The sequence below is a fragment of the Callorhinchus milii genome, unplaced genomic scaffold (genome assembly GCF_018977255.1).
Source record: "Callorhinchus milii isolate IMCB2004 unplaced genomic scaffold, IMCB_Cmil_1.0 Scaffold1, whole genome shotgun sequence".
NCBI classification, from domain to species: Eukaryota; Metazoa; Chordata; class Chondrichthyes; order Chimaeriformes; family Callorhinchidae; genus Callorhinchus; species Callorhinchus milii.
This window is the reverse complement of record NW_024704742.1, coordinates 1,699,525-1,715,664: the sequence shown is the minus strand read 5'-3', so window position 1 is coordinate 1,715,664 and position 16,140 is coordinate 1,699,525. Positions and strand designations below refer to the sequence as shown.

General features: G+C 49.3%; 1 protein-coding gene across 1 annotated transcript in view; it reads right to left on the bottom strand.

Moving 5' to 3' along the window:
* The window catches only part of ccser1 (coiled-coil serine-rich protein 1), a 444,926-nt gene that overhangs the window by 338,001 nt on the left and 90,785 nt on the right, over positions 1 to 16,140 (bottom strand). Inside the window, exons 3-5 of the mRNA XM_042337524.1 lie at positions 11,793 to 12,553; positions 11,215 to 11,703; positions 1,278 to 1,462 (exon numbers count right to left, since the gene is read on the bottom strand). Coding sequence (XP_042193458.1) covers positions 1,278 to 1,462; positions 11,215 to 11,703; positions 11,793 to 12,495 — 1,377 coding nt within the window. The 5' untranslated portion in view covers positions 12,496 to 12,553. The remainder of the gene's footprint in view (positions 1 to 1,277; positions 1,463 to 11,214; positions 11,704 to 11,792; positions 12,554 to 16,140) is intronic.

Sequence of the window (16,140 nt, the reverse complement as noted above, 5' to 3'; positions counted from 1 at the left end):
GATTTCCTGCGAGTGAAATTGATCTTTTAGGAGTTTGGCAGATTTTCTGTGGCATTTTATGAATTTGTGCGTCCAATAAATTGCGAGCTTTACTGTTACCTATCTTCTCCAATCTCCCTCTTCGCTCTGAAATCCGAAGAAATAGAGATTGTAGGGCACTGGTTGCTGAGACAAGACTATCGGAGGCAAGATCCAGATCGTAGGAATGATTCTTTCAGTATTTCAGAGAATTGGCATCAGCAGCAGCAAAGCCCCACAGCAAACAAACCATCCACAACGTGTAGTAGTGGGAATACAGGGCACATTTTCAGAGGAGACAACACCTGAACCTAATTTGCCCTTCTTAGAAACGCACTGACATCGTGCGTCTCTGATAGAACATTTCCGATGATATGAACAGCCTTCTGCCCGGGTGAATAATTTTATTGTACGGATACAAATCCCAACGGAGTTAAAATCAGTGGGTGAGAGAACAGCCTTCAAGGGGATGGCTCTCCCTGTGACATCAGGCTGGCTCAATGGGCTGCTGCGTTCATCTGCAAAATACACAGCCACTACACTTCACAGTAAAATCGCGTCAATCGCTTTAAGACATCCTCGCGATTTGAAGGAAGCTATATCGATGCAAAGATGACCATTTGTTATGATTTATTGAGGAAGAAGCGTTATGGGAACGTACGGAAAATATCCCTCTCACTATCGCTCTTGGGGGCCTTCAATTTCACGCAGGTATTGATAGAATTTAAGGTCATTTTTTTCTATCGCAGAGGGCTTGACTAAAGCTTTATATTTATTTCAGAGCTCTGCTGGTCCAACAAAGCAAGCGGACTATGGACATCAAACATCCGAAGTAGCCCTACACAACACCACGCTGTTAAATACTCCCTTCACGCGGTACTAACACGGCAACGGTTAGATAAACCAGCATTCCTCTTCCTCAGAAAGAGATTTATCACGGTGACTTTACACAGCTACAGGAAATGCTTCATGGGATAAAAAAAAGAATAAACACGGATTAAATTTCGATGCACTGACCCAGAAGGGCAAGAGAGCGCAGGACTGTGAAGGACGAGTGTAGGACAAACACCAGGAAACGTTTCGAAAAGATCTGCACTGTTAACGTGTTGAGAAATATCTATATTCGCTGAATGGAACTTTCTCAGACTATTCCAATGAAACAACACAGGGTGGATAAAAAATAAATAAAAAAATCCGCTGGAACAAATATTAAAACACATTGCCACAGGGGAAAATAAGGTCGATCTCAATGCACCCACCATGCTGTTCATCTTCGAAGACGATGAATCTGTTCGCGGTTTTCTCAGACTGTTCAGTTCTTCCACTCGCCCGTCTCTCATGCTGTGGCTCATTCTGCTTCCAGACGTTCCCTCAGATGAGGACCTCAGGCGCCTTTCTACCCATCTCTCTTCGTGGTGGGGGCTAAAGGTTCGGTTCACCGTCACTGCAAGATAGGAAGGCTTACCTTGAGTGCAGAAAATAGACAGAAGCATTGAGCGCATATTACATACAGTCCTGGTAAACCTGAAGGAAAAACAGGAGCAATCGCAATGAGTGAGACAGATTGACAACCCACTTAAAGAGATCGCAGTTTAACGTCTCCTGCCCTGCAGTGTCAGGGTTGACTTAAATGAGTTCAAAGTCCTGGTGTGGGGATTGAAGCCACCACCTTCTGACTCAAGGGGCGAGAGCCCTACCAACTGAGCCAGACTGACCCAAGGTCGAGGTTTAGCAAGTAATGCCGAGCTACTACATTGTCAAATGCTGCGTGTAAACCACATAAAGTACAGTATAATCATGTGAATCATTTAAACGTTAGGTCGCATTCTTACGCATCTAGAAACTACCCTGAATTAAAACGTCCACCTGTTTTGTGGGGGGAAGGTATCCCACGCTGTTGCCCTGCAGTAACCCACCCAAGTTGCCATCATTCACAATAATAATCATCATCATCGTCGTGATAATAATCCCTGCATTTGCTGTCGTGCCTCATCACATCTTTGAGGCGTCTCACAGCGCTGAAAAGGCACAAGAACCATGTCCCGCACTTGGGGGAAAAGCTGCGGTCAATTCGGCCCTGGCTCAGACCAACAAAACTCAGTGCAGACTGTGTCATTGGATGCAGTTCTATCCAACAACAACAACTTGCACTTGTCAACAACAACAACAACTACGACTTCCACGCAGGGTATAGCCTCTCAGAGCCCTATATGTGGAGCAAACATATTAGATCGCTGAACAAAGGCGGAGCTTGACATCAAGGCTGGGAGAGGGAAAGGGGAGGCGATCGTACACACGGCCGACGAGGAATGACTTCCAGTGCGATTTGAAAGAGGTTCAGGAGAGGGGGCAAGACAGGTGGACGGGGGCTGCGAGTTTCATAGTTTTGGGGTGTGGGGGCTGAAAGCACGGTCGTCGGTGGTGGTGGGGTGCAGGGACATGGCGGAGGGGAAAATGGGTGGCGGAATGGAATGTAAGCAGGTTATAATATAATAATAATAATCCTTGCATTTGATATAGCACTTTTCACGTCTTCTCGACCTCTCAAAGCGCTTCACAGAATATGCTGTAAAGTGAATTGACCGTATATTTTGTGGGCGAAACGCAGCAGCCAATTGCGCACAGCAGCGTCCCCACAAACAGCCGTGGGTTGAAAATGACCAATTTACTATTGTTTTGTTTTGGAGGGATTATTATTAGGCGTATGGAGTAAGGAAACTTGCCCAAGGTTTCGCCCTGACCTGCCTGGAACTGAACCCAGGTGTCTCGCTTGCAAAGCGAGCGCTCTAACCACTGAGCTGCAGGACTCCACTTGGAAAGTTACATGGAAAGGTAAGGAGATGCCAGGGAATGAGTGTGAGGTGGTTGAAATCGACCTGTTCTACGAAAGGGGAGGCTGACAAGGACTGGGAGGATGGGGTTACACCATTTTGTGGTGTGAGGACACAGACGGCAGAGATTCGAATGCGCCGGATTTTATTAACAACGAATTGACAAATTTAATTTTGTTTCACGTGGGGAGCAAAGTGTTTTGCCTTCTTTCAAGGTACCGCCCGGGACAAAATGAGCGTTCTGAGATGCTGCCCTGTGTGGAGGGTACCCTATAAGTGTTAGTGCAATTTGTTCAGCAAATTGATACAGACAGCCAGGCAAAAAGGCCGTTAAGCGCCCACTAAATTAAATCCGTGAATAGAAAATGCCAATTACAAATATTACCATAAAATACTGGAATGCTATTTAGCGGATAGGGATCTGACCTCAGTTTTAAGCTACTCTGGAATCATTCAGGGAAATTCTAATTTGATTTCGATTGGAGCAATCAGATCATTTGCGCTGATTTGAAGTTCAGGTCCTTCCGGCGTCTGCGTGAAACAGTTCCCTTTCGTGCCAGGTTTCTGCACACGGCTATTATGGTTGGAGTGTGCAGCCGGGAGTCGTTCCCAAGATTGATGTCTCTCTCTTTCACGTACAGCTCCCTCTGTGTCGTTCTGTTGTTGCGTTTCAATATTGATGAGTCCCTGGTGTTAGAGCAACGGATTAAACACCCCGTATCTCCGCTGGTCAATTTACCAAAGCTGGCAAGTAATTCACGCCAGGAAAACCTTACAGCCTTTGGTAAGGCTTGAAAGTGGGAATTCGCTGAATGATAGAATCCGACAGCACAGAAGGAGGTCAATCAGCCCATCGTGTCCGTGTCAGCTCTTTGAAGGGCAATTAGTCCCTCTGTCCCGCTCTTTCCCCGCAGACTTGTCATTTTTTTTTTTTACTTTCGACGGGGTAGAGGAACTCTCTTCCGTGTTTCAGAAGAATAAAACAAAAGTCTTCTCGAAGGAGATGGGGATGAATTTTAAAACTGGATTGAGAACCAAAGGGAATAATTGCCTCAAGAGACCTGTGTTGTTTCATTACAAGAACGTACATTTACCATGCTTGCTATTTCTATTTCAGATTTAAAGGAGAGCCAATAATGTGGTCTGATTAAAACAACACAGAGAGATGATCTGGCCTTGAAAGCGGTCCAGTGACAATTCACTGGGATAAGACTTGGGTTGAGGAGGTGAACAAAAGTATCTGATTGCGAGGTATGAAATAATGAAGGGAATGACAATCTACACAGGAACTCTCCCCTCAATTGGAGGGATAGACAAAGGACATATTCTTAAACCTAGAGCTAAACTGGTTGGCAAAGAGATCGGAGAGAGCTTTGGGCAGAGGGTTACAGAAAAGTAGAATGACTGATGAACAAGGCCTCAGAGACGGCATCAATTGTGATGTTCGCAAGGGAATTGGATAGGTACGCGGCAAGTGAAGGATACGTATAAAATAATAATGACCCTTGCATTTAATACAGCGCCTTATCACGTCGTTGCGACGTCTCAAAGCGCTTCACAGGATACACTGTAAAGTATAGTGACTGTATTTCATGGGCAAAACAAGGCAGTCAATTGCGCAGAACAGCATCGCACAAACAGTCGTGGATTGAGTGACCAAATTATTATTATTTTATTAATGAAGGGATTATTACCCCCGGAAGGATATCCGCCAATCGATTAACAACCAGGTTTCTACTTACTGGTAGTTAAGCAGAGACGTGTGTGTGTAGCAAGGAAACTTGCCTAAGGTTTCGCCCATGACCTAACCTACCGGAGGATCAAGCCCAGGTCCTCTCGCTTGCGAGGTGAGTGCTCTAACCCCTGCGCTACAGGTTTTTATTGGTGCCCAGAGTGGCTCAGGCTCCGCCACCACTTGCACGGAAGATGTCAAAGATCTGTCACAACCTAACGTCCTGGCGAAAAAAGACTCGATGGGCTGAATAACCTCCCATTCTTACATTCCTAACGGAAGTGTTTCTCGAGATCCCGGGAGGAATAGAAAGGTTTAATAGTTGTGAAAGATTAAAAAAAACGCATTATAACAGGAGAGAACAAATTTCAAATTGACAAATGAACCCAGTACGAGGCCTCGTCCTGCAAACATTGCTGTGCTCACCGAGGGTAGTCTAGTCCCTGAATCGCCAAAGTGTACCGACAACGTCTTAAACAGATACACACAGACAATGCACCGTGGACTGAGAGCAGGTGCAACCTACTCATTTCTTCTCCTCCCCCCCAACCCCCTCCCCCCGCCCTCTCTCCCAAGAACGTGGACGGCAATTACTTTGAGAGAGTCTTCCTTTGTTACCGATACGTAAACTGAGACCGGGAAAAACGTCGAGAGCTCAGATGGGTTAGCAACGTGAAACGGGTACAGATGGTCAAAAAAAATCCACGGCCGGTCACGCACTCTGGGTTCGAGTGAGCGAAAAGCCGCTTGTGGTTCATCGGCCGCGACATGATCTGAACCAAGCGACGTGCGTCTCCCAAGCTGCTGTTTGCACGTCGCCACGTGATTTAACGGTGCTCCAGTGAATCAGCGGCAAAGCGCAAGCGCAAACACACGGCAACGTGGCGCGATTGCTTTTGCTCGCATGCGCAGTTTGGCGCGAGCAGCGAAACCCCACGAAAGAAGCAGTCAGGCGAGCTCTGCCAACCCTGCGCAGTCACTCTCCAGCACCAACACTCATTCGCCATTCACTGCATTCGCCAAATCCAATCCCATCCTCTCAGCTTGGCTCGGTTGTTAGCCTCCGGGTCAGAGGGTCGTGTGGGTTCAAGCCCCAACCCGTCCAGACTGATGCAACACCGGAGGTTGTGTTGCAGCAGGTCCCATCCCCCAGGATTTTAACCCGAAATCTTGCTGTGCGTCAAAGTGGGCTCGTGAGGTGGTTTCGCGAGCCCACTTTGTGGAGGTGGGTTCGTGAGATGTTGCCGTGCGCAAATTGGCTGCGCAAGTTCACCCACAAGCACAGTCACTCTACTTGACAGTAAATCCTTTGAGTCCTTCTGACGTGCTCAATTGTGAGGATTATTATTATTTTTTTTCTTCTTCAATATTATTGAAGATACCATTGACATTTGAAAAGAGAAGGAAGTTTTTCTCAGGGTCCTGACTTTATTGGGGGAATTTTGTGCACCATATTAAACTATCCATCATATTTAACTGCACTGGACAGCAATCCCCTGTTTCACAACATTAAAGGCACTATATAAATTAAGGATCATTTATTGAACGCTTTGGTTTTATTGTCATTTTAATTCTCTCTCCATCACCGTTTATTCCAGTAATTTAATATTATTTTTTCCATTAAGCCTTCTTTCTTTCCTCCATCCTGACTCTCCAATAACAATTGCAGCATCTATCTTACTTGTTTTCAGTTTATTTTCTCTACTCATTTCCTCTCTGCCAAGTTTTCTCCTAACTCTTGTCGTCTCCCCAAACACGTGAATAATAATAAATAATAATCCTTGCATTTTTGGTGTAATGCCTTTCACATCAGGAGGTCGTCTCAAAGCGCTCCACAGGATAAACTGCGAAGAGTACCGCGAAGTTTGCAGGCGAACACCGCAGCCCATTAACACACAGCAATGTCCCACGGACAGCCATAAAGCGGATTGACCAATTTTATCTGGAGGATTGTTGGCCAGGATACTGCGAGAGACTTCCTTCTCATTTCAAGCAGCATCGTGGGTCATTTAATGGCAGGTAGATGGGACATCAGTTTAGTATCTCATCTGATAATTCAGCAACACCCCCTCACCCCCTCCCCGGTACTGCAATGGAGTGTCAGCCTAGAAAATATGAACCAACATGGGTTTCATTCACAGGCGACAGTGCTCCCAACTGAACCAGGCTGACGACACACACTGAGCTCCATTTTCCTTCTACCGGGGTACAGAAACTCCGCAGTCTTCATCCTGTACCCGATTTCAGTGGCAGTTACCCATGTCTCGTGGACTCGTGGAGTCCTGTAGCTCAGTGGTTAGAGCACTCGCTTTGCAAGTGAGAGACCTGAGTTCAATTCCAGGCAGAGGGCGAAACCTTGGGCAAGTTTCCTTACTCCACACAGAGCCTAATAATAATCCCTTCAAAGCCAAAAACAATAATAAATTGGTCATTTTCAATCTACGACTGTTTGTGGGACATTGCTGTGCGCAATTGGCTGCCGCGTTCGCCCTCAAATATACAGTCAATTCACTTTACAGTATATTCTGTGAAGCGCTTTGGGACGTCCTCCCGACGTGAAAAGCACTATATCAAATGCAAGGATTATTATTATTATTATTATTATGTCTCTGAGCAATTGGTGGTGAGATTTAACGACCTATTTGATTGCTGGGGCATCATGACCGAGCCAATCCAGTCCTCACCCATGCAGCGTCCACCAAACAATGTGGAAGTTAGGCATTTTAACGCCAAGTGGTCTGGTCTGGAGGTCTCAGACCACTGCAGTATAACAGCCCGCCCAGAGGGACATCAGATAGGCGCTTGAAAAAGAGGAACGTTCAATGGAGAAACTATTTCCACTGGACAGTAAGCCGAGGACACCGATTTGAAATAGTTGTTAAAAGAAGCAGAGGGGCGGTGAGGAGAAATGTTTTCGCACAGCGAGTTGTTCGGATTTGGAATGCATTGCCTGAAAGGCTGGTGGGAGCCGATTCCATAACAACTTTCGAGAGAGAAGTAGATAGGTGTTTGGGGAGGACAAGTTTCCAGGGGGAGTGGGGTTGACTAGGGCTATGGGGATAGAGCGGGGGGGAAGTGGGGTTGATTTGGAAGCTCTTTTCAGACATGACGGGCTGAATGGCCTCCTTCTGCGCTGTATAATTCTATGACAGGGGATGGGGAGTGAGCAGGAAAGCGGAATCAGATTCGGTGGTTTCACATTGAGAAAAGTTCCGGTGCCGACAACAACAACAACTTGCCTTTACACAGCGCCCCCTCACGCAGGGCGGCATCCCAGAGCACGACACCGAGCCGGAGGGTGGGGGGGGGGGGAAAGGTGTCCGTAGGCACGGTCGAAAAGCAAGGTCTTCAGGCGCGAGCCGAAGATGGGGAAGGAAGGGGGCGAGGCGGAGGGGTAGAGGGAGAGCGTTCCAGAGCTTCCGGGACTTTCACCGACCAACTGACCTGTTTCCGAGCTGTAGCATTATACTCCCCTATAATTTGTCAACCAACAGCCGCCCTAATAGAACACAGCGCAGTCAGCTGCTGATTTTGCTTTCTATTTGGCTTCTAATAGGTTTACAAAACAACTGAATGGATTGAGCAGCACAGGGTCAGTGTAACAGGCAGCACGGATATCGCCAGGCACTTTGTTTTTAGCAGATTACTGTTGACATCTGGAGCAGACAGTCGGGGATTACTAACTGTTTCGCTCAAGCGTTCAAGATCCCAGGTTTTAGCGATCCTGTAAATGCAGTGACAATCTTCAGCTTCCGATGTCTGTAAGTGTCACGGAGTTAAAAAAAAATAAGCGTCTCTCACACTGATAGTTCTTTTCAAACCCCGGTAACCAGTTCAACTGGAAGCGTAAAGTCAGACAAGTACTCCGACCCTGTCAGCACATACAAAGTGGGCATGCGGGTTTCGGTGTCAGCTATTTACACTTGAGGGTTTTATTTAAATATTGTCAGTCCTCATTGCCAACCAGTCACTTACCTCCTCCTGGAATCTCTCACTTCCCAACTCACGAAATGCTAAAATTCTCATTAGGAATCGATTCAGTCCGACAGCAGAGATTTCCGCGCTCGACTGACCTCAGGGTGATGAGCATCTCTCGGTAACCTTCAAAAATTCCTCGCCTGCTGCTCTCAAAAGGGCATCTGTGAAAGGGGTTTCTTCCTACTGCGACTTTGTACATTTGATAAAATTCCGAACAGTACAGATGAATCATATTCCTGAAATAATTTTTCCCCGCGGCAGGACTTCGAAGGGCAGACCAGTCACTGGAGCCGGGAAGTCATCCCACTCAGCTCCCGTTAACACAGCAAGTCAAAGCCCTCACAGGTAGGATGGTCCTCGCTGGACAAGCAGCAGGAAAGCTTGCCAGGCACTGCTTTTAATGGCAGACTATGCGGTCGTAGCTGGTTAGACTCCAGCAGAACTCGCACACTCCCATCCTTGGCTCTTACCAGCCTGCGCCTGAGACTCCAGGAGCTGTTGAAACCCTCGTCCGCTATTTAAACACCCTCCTCCCTGGTCTCCCCTGCTCCACTGTTCACAAAATTCAACTGATTCGAAACTCCACCGCCCGAATACTCACCCGCACTAAACTCCGCACCTCCATTACCCCAGTCCTTGTCAAACTCCAGTGGCTCCCTCTAACAGAGCGGATCGATTTCAAGATCCTCACACTTGTATTTAAATCCCTTCCTGCCCTGGCACATCGCCCCCCACACTCCCATCTCTCCAACCTGCTCTCTCCCTACACTAGTATATTCTGTGAAGCGCTGTGGGACGACTCGAAGAGGCGCTATATCTAATCCAAGGATTATTATTATTACATCATTATTATTCATTTGGAAACAGTTGTCTTTTCAAGAACTGCAGAAAAGCTGAAAAATAAGCACTGGACAATCTCACAATCATGTTTCTCCGGTTTTCCAGCGAGAACAAGCTCAAACCGCTTCAACCTTTCGTTACAGTTAAGGGGGTGGAATGTGTGTGTTGTGGGGCGGTGATGGGGGGGGGTGGGAGAGATGTAGGTTAAGTCGTCTAGACCAGACGCACTGTTACAAGAGCTTAGAGCTTCGGTATAAAGCATCTCCATTGGAATGTGCTTCCTGTCGTGAATGCCAACCCATGTCCTCGTTGTTAAAAAAAAATGCATCGCTGTTCAGCAATGTGAAAGCAACAATCACGGGTTTGGAATGGAAAGTAAAGCAGCTGAAAATTGCTCTTCGGAAGGAGCAGCGCGATAGTGCGTTTAATAACTTTCACTCCAGGAACAGGCGCTCGGACGAGGAGATCTAAAAATGGATTTACATTAGGGACTGACTGCTGCAGCATACTGTGACGGGGCTGGCAGGGCCGGGCGAGATAAGCAGGAAGCTTGCGCCTGGAAATTCCATGCCTCGCTCTCTTGTCGAAGCCACCCATCTCATCCTTCTCGCCGCTGCAGAAAGTGTAATTTCCTCCAGGATGAAGGGAGGGCTGTGGCTTATCTCACTGAGCAGCAATGAATTACTTCCAAATCTCAGCGCAGGAACGAGTTCCTTTAAATCATTAGCTGTTGCCATCGCTAACGTTCTCTGCGAAAACCCACTGCCTTTCCCCCCCACCCCCCGCCCCACCTCTCTCTCGTTCTCGCTCTCCCTCTCTCTCGTCTCTTTCTCCTCCTGCTGCACTGTGCTGAAGTTCCAATTAACCCCTGGAGCACAGAACTCCTCGATTAATTTTTTTTCCAAATGCCTCTGCAGCGTGAAGCACGAAACGCCTCTGAGAGCGGGTGCGCGAATTTTGCTTGGAAGCATTCAAAAGCTGTCGGGATTTCTTCGGTGGCGGCGTTTTCTGAAGAACACACTCCTTTGCTGGTTTAGTACTTATTTCTCAGCGACCAGACATCAATGGACCCTTCATTATCCACTCCCCAATCTTCCTTTGGCAGATAATCCACAAGATGTCATAGGCTCTCGCGTTCAAACAGCCAAACAAAGCAGATATGCACTCTGTTTCCTCATTATCTACCTGAGGGATAGTCTCATCGTTCAAAGCGCAGTCCAGTGCTGGAAGCAGCTTTGAGCTATGTTTGAGCAATCGTCAATGACAGATGAAGAGCTGCCAGTTTTTTGGGGGGGGTGGGGAGGGGGTTTCTTTCTTGTATTGTGGAAGTTTGTAGTAATTGTTGCGGAAAACCCTCTCTCTCATCATGTATCGTAAGTTAGACCCCCAATATATACACAATTATCATGTTAAACCTGTTGATGGATTTACCCTCCAAGCACGACTGTCTGTGGGACGCTGTTGTGCGCAATCGGCTGCCGCGTTTCGCCCACAAAATACACAGTCAACTCACTTGACAGCATATCCTGTGAAGCGCTTTGAGACGTCTCGAAGACGTGATGAAGCACTGTATCAAACCCAAGGATTATTATTATGATTATTATTATTATTACCCACGTGAATACAACACCCATTGGCGATGCAGCCAGAACGGCGGCATAAAAGTCAGACAGCGTTGGAAGTACCGTCTGCAAACTTATTTCAAAGAAGCGAACGGGCTTAACCCGATTCTTAAAACGGACCAATTCAGATCTCGCGGCCCGACACAAACAGGACACGGCGCAAGCCCCGAGAGCGCCGAATCGCCGTACGTACCTGTCGACTGCGAGGTCCCGTGGCTCTGCTCCTGAGGTTTAGCGACTGAGACGGGTTTCGCGATCGGCAGCTTATAAGCCTCGGCAGCAGATAGATCCAGCACGTCCAGACCGTTCCGCACCGAAGGTACGCCGTGCGCGACGGGGGAGATCGCTGCGACGAGATCGGGCGGCCTTTGCCGGGCTTCTCCCGAACTAGCCTCCTTCGTTTCCGGACGCTGACCTGCCCGCCGCTCGCCTGCATTCGGACTTGCCGTCCCGGGTTCAGGCGGGGGCGCCCGTCCGCTCTCGGCTCCCTTCTCCCCATGACGGTCGGGAGTTTCAACGGCGGCCTCGGTCTCATTCCGTGGAGCGCGCTCGACTCGCGGCGAGGGGCTCGGTCCGGAACCAGCGGCCGGCCGGAACGGGCCCGCGGGGATAGGGGCAGGGCTCGCGGGCTGACACTCGAGCGTACCCGGGGACTCCTTGTCGGCCTCCGAGATGGAATCCGCTGAAATCGGCGTGAACTCAGACGGGGTTTGGGCCGTGGTGTGGTCGTTCGAGAGCAGGGAATTCTCGGCGGTGTTCTCCCCGACAGACACGCGGGGGGGCGCGCCTCGATGCCGGGCTCGCTCTCCGCCTCATGGGCTCGCGGCGAGACGACGGGCCTGTCCACCGCCGTGGCCGACTGGCTCCGGGCGGCCTGCTTGGAGAGCTTGGCATGCGTGGAGAAGGACTTGGGCAGCAGTTTCCGGCCGGAGTGCTTGGCGGAGGAGAGCTTCTTGGAGTCGTCGTCAGGGAAGCCCGAATCGTCCGCCTCATCGAAGCTGGACCTCCCGGCGCTGATGCAGTTGATGAACACATTCCTGTTGGCGGACGGGTCCTTCCCCTTCACGAAGTCCTCGGTCACCGACCTGGTGATCTTCTTGCCCCTCGAGCTGCCGGGGAACCCGAACGGATGCCTGGCCTTCGACTTGACGCCCTCGTCGCTCTTCTCCGCGCCTGGCTGCGGCTGCTCCGGGAGAGGGAGGCCGTTCGAGAGGTGGGGGGCCGAGTTCCTGGCCTCCGCCCTCGGCTCGTGGCTCTTCTTGCCGTGGAAGCCGATGGAGGCTGCGCGGAAGATGCCCCGGCGCTTGCCGGCGCTACTGGAGCTGGAGTTGGTGCTGGAGGGGGACGAGGTGTGGGCTCCATTGGTGGCGGAGGACGGGGAAGAAGGTAACGAGCCCTGCCTTTTCGCGGAGCTGCGTCTGAATATCGGCAGCCTGGAGACAAGGGTGGAGCGTCTCGAGCCAGTGTCCCCCATCGGCGCAACACCTCAGGCCAACTCTATCGACTGTATCCGAGCCGCGGCGACTGTCAGCCTGTAGGGAATAGAGGAAACGGGAAGGCAATCTTAGAAACTATGGCGTCAAGAGAGAGAGAAAGTGAGAGGAGAGAGAGAGAGAGGGAGAGAGGGAGCGAGAGAGAGCGAGTGAGAGAGAGAGCGAGAGAGAGCGAGAGAGAGAGAGCGAGAGGCGTTAAGTTAATGCAGCGAGCGCTTGCCTGACGACTGCGTGGAGAGGAGAGGAGAGGAGAAGAGAAGATAGAGGAGAGGAGGAAGGGAGAAGAAAGGAAAAGTTCAGAGGAGGAAAAGGAAAGAGAACCGGGAGGCGTGGGAGGCTACAGGTGATATCGAAGGGGGTTGACCCGTTACCCCGTCAGGCAGGTGAAAGGAGTTATTTTCAGCGTTAAAACCTGTAATCAACTTAAAATGCTGTTCAGTACTTTTCCTCTCCGTTCCCCCTCCCCTCCCCCCGATTCGTTCACAGGTTTCTTTCCTTTAGAATTCCCGCGACCAACAAGAAATTCCTCTCTGGAGATGGATTGCCTTGAAGCGCGGAGGAGGCCAGCAGGTCAGCTCATCACGCTTCGGGTGTCAGAAGGAGTACTCATTGCCCGACTTTAAGAGGAAAACTTGACGCGCGCACAAGAGAGAGAAGACAACACGTAGAGCGGAGTTGAGCCAAACGGCTTGTTTCAGTCTCCTAAAAATTCCACGTCATTCAACATGTTGGAACGTTTGAAAAACAGAAATCCCGTTTAAGATTCGGTCCGCTGCTGATTTAACTGGAACCGGATCCCAGAGTCTCTCCCACTCGCTCCTCCCTTCCACTCTTTCTCCGACCAGGAAGTTTTCGGACACCTTGCCCTCCCAACCCTCTCAGACCCCACCTCCACAGCAGGTGCCCAGCCGGTACTGGGAATGTGTTGTGAGGCGTCCTCCTGATGTTCTCAGTAGGGCCAGCAGTTTGGAGTCTACAATTGGCTCCGATGCCCTAAGGTTAGCGAGGAAAGCACCAGCTCGGGTCTCTGCTAGCGATAAGCTGTTCGCTGATAGAAGGTGCTCACACATGGCCCTTTGGGTGATAACAGTATCATGTAAGGCTGCAATAGCCTTTGTTCCAGGGATTGCAAAAACCCTCCAACGCTCACCATCACGGTTCGCACATGAGCAACGGCCGAGAGAGAGGTACCGAAGGATACGTGCGAATCCATAACCCCAGTGAAAGGACAACAGTCAAATAACTTGAGGGGATAGGAGGAATGGGAGAAAATGCACATACAATGGCACCCCATTATTCCACATTGTACTCAGTTTTCAGACTCAGCGACAAACTAAGCCATTGCCCGGAGCTCCAAGACACTATCCCGTATGAAGGGCGCAATCTATCGGTCATCCAGCGCTGAGGGGTCAGCTTCCCGTGCAGGGGGAGAGATTGGAAAGCATCTCCCAGCATCGACTGCCATCTCAGCAACAGCTGCAAAAGCTTGTGGGAACGGTCACCATTGACATCCGCAGCAAGACCTGACGAGTTGGACGGGCTGACTGGCGGCCACATTTATAACGTGACCCATGACAACGAGGATCCAAGCCACCACAGTACAAACGGCATCCAACTACAGACTTGACACTCATTACGCACAAGAGCCCTCGCCTCGCAAGCGAGAGACCTGAGTTCGATTCCTGGCAGGTCAGAGCGAAACCTTGGGCAAGTTTCCTCACTCACCACACACACACAACACACACACACACACCTGATAATAATCCCTCAAGAAAAAAAACCATAATAAAGCGGTCACTTCAATCCACGACTGTTTGTGGGGACGCTGCTTTGCGCAATTGGCTGCCGCGTTTCGCCCACAAATGCGCAGTCATCTCACTTCACCGTATATTCTGTGAAGAGCTTGGAGACGTCTCGAAGACGTGATGGGGCGCTACATGAAACGCAAGGATTATTATTATTAGTAGTAGTAGTATTAAATGTATGTGTGCGTGCCTGATTTATCCCAGTAAAATAAAAACCTGCAATGCTGAGGCATTTCCAATAGATGGTGATCTTTTATTGTATTGTACTATTTCAGTAGCACTGCACAACAAATCAATGCTTACAGCCTGGATCAGTTTATCTACCTCGTGCGTGGGTACAGCTACACACACCATGCTCAACCAGCCTCTCCGGGACACACGTCACAGTTTAAAGCCAATAAGAATTGAACAGTTTCGGGACTCGAAATTGTTCAGAATTTGTGACGTAATAACGTTGCCTTAACGCGTTCACATAAGGTGAATGGAATGGGTTATCATTGTTGGTCTTTTAACGTGATTACCATCAGATCGTCCACTTATCGGTCGTGTGAAGGTACCATATTTAGTGCAGTGTTCTTTAGCACTGCATACAATAATAGTAAGAGGAAGAATTATAATAATCTTTTCATTTGTGATAGTGACTGATCACGTCTTCAGATTGTCTCAAAGAACTACACAGGATTCACTGTGACGTTCAATGACTGTGTATTTGTAGGTAAACGTGGCAGCCAATCTAAGCGCAATGATATCTTACGAACAATATCTTACGCGTGAACGACCAATTTTACCTGAAAAATGACTCGCCCGGCGGCACACACGGAGAATCTCCCTTCACTTTTCAAACACTGACCCACCTGAGCGGACAGACAAGATCTCAGTTTGACATCTCCAACAAGGAAAGGCACCTCCATCTGTACAGTACTTTTATGTTGTCAGGTCAGGTTGACTTCTCTAGACTTGTTCAAAATCCCAAAGCCAGGTTTGAACCCACAACCTTTTGACTCCCAGGTTCAAGAGTGTTACCACCTGAGCCAGTCTGGACACTCAAGCGAAAATATAAATTCAGTGGGCTAAGAAGTCACCATAATCCAGTGCTTATCCAGTGCGGTGGAGTGTCAAAAGACCGATAACATTCAAGATAATAATAATAATTATAATAATCCTTGCATTTGATATAGCGCTTTTCACGTCGGGAGGACGTCCGGAGCTCAACAACTCTCTCGTCAGGGTGGACATGTACCATGGGGTTCAGCCAACCTCATTTACCCCTCGTCCGTGTCGCACAATTCTTTCTGAGAGCTCAGGCAACTAGAATCTGGAAAGAGCAGAGGAGAAGCAGAGTGTTTAACGCTACGGTGTACTTCACTTCACACAGGCTGGGAGACCAGGAGTACACGCTCCCTCCCAATGCTCCACATTACTTTACATCTGAACTTGTGCTTTCTTCGGAGGGGGGGGGGGAGGAAGCGACCGGGAGGTCAGGCTCTTTCCCAAGTGGGAGATGATAGCATCACCTGCGGCCGGCTCACAGTCCACTAAAGCGTCCGTGACTAACAGAGAGCGCTGGAATCAGGCCTACCTCTCACCCACTGCGGGATCATGACCCAGTGAGAACTCCCCCCCCCCCCCCCCCACCCCCCACCCCCCACCACCAAAGAAAACAGGAAGAAAAGTAACGTCACTTGTATTTAAAAATGCTACGACGGCAAGCAATTGTGGTCGGATCTCAGGCAGCAGCGGCGGAAGCCTGAATTGAACGGTAATAATGCCTCGGGCTGAACTAAAAACAAGGAATTCCCATAGACGTGCCCCGTGAACTTA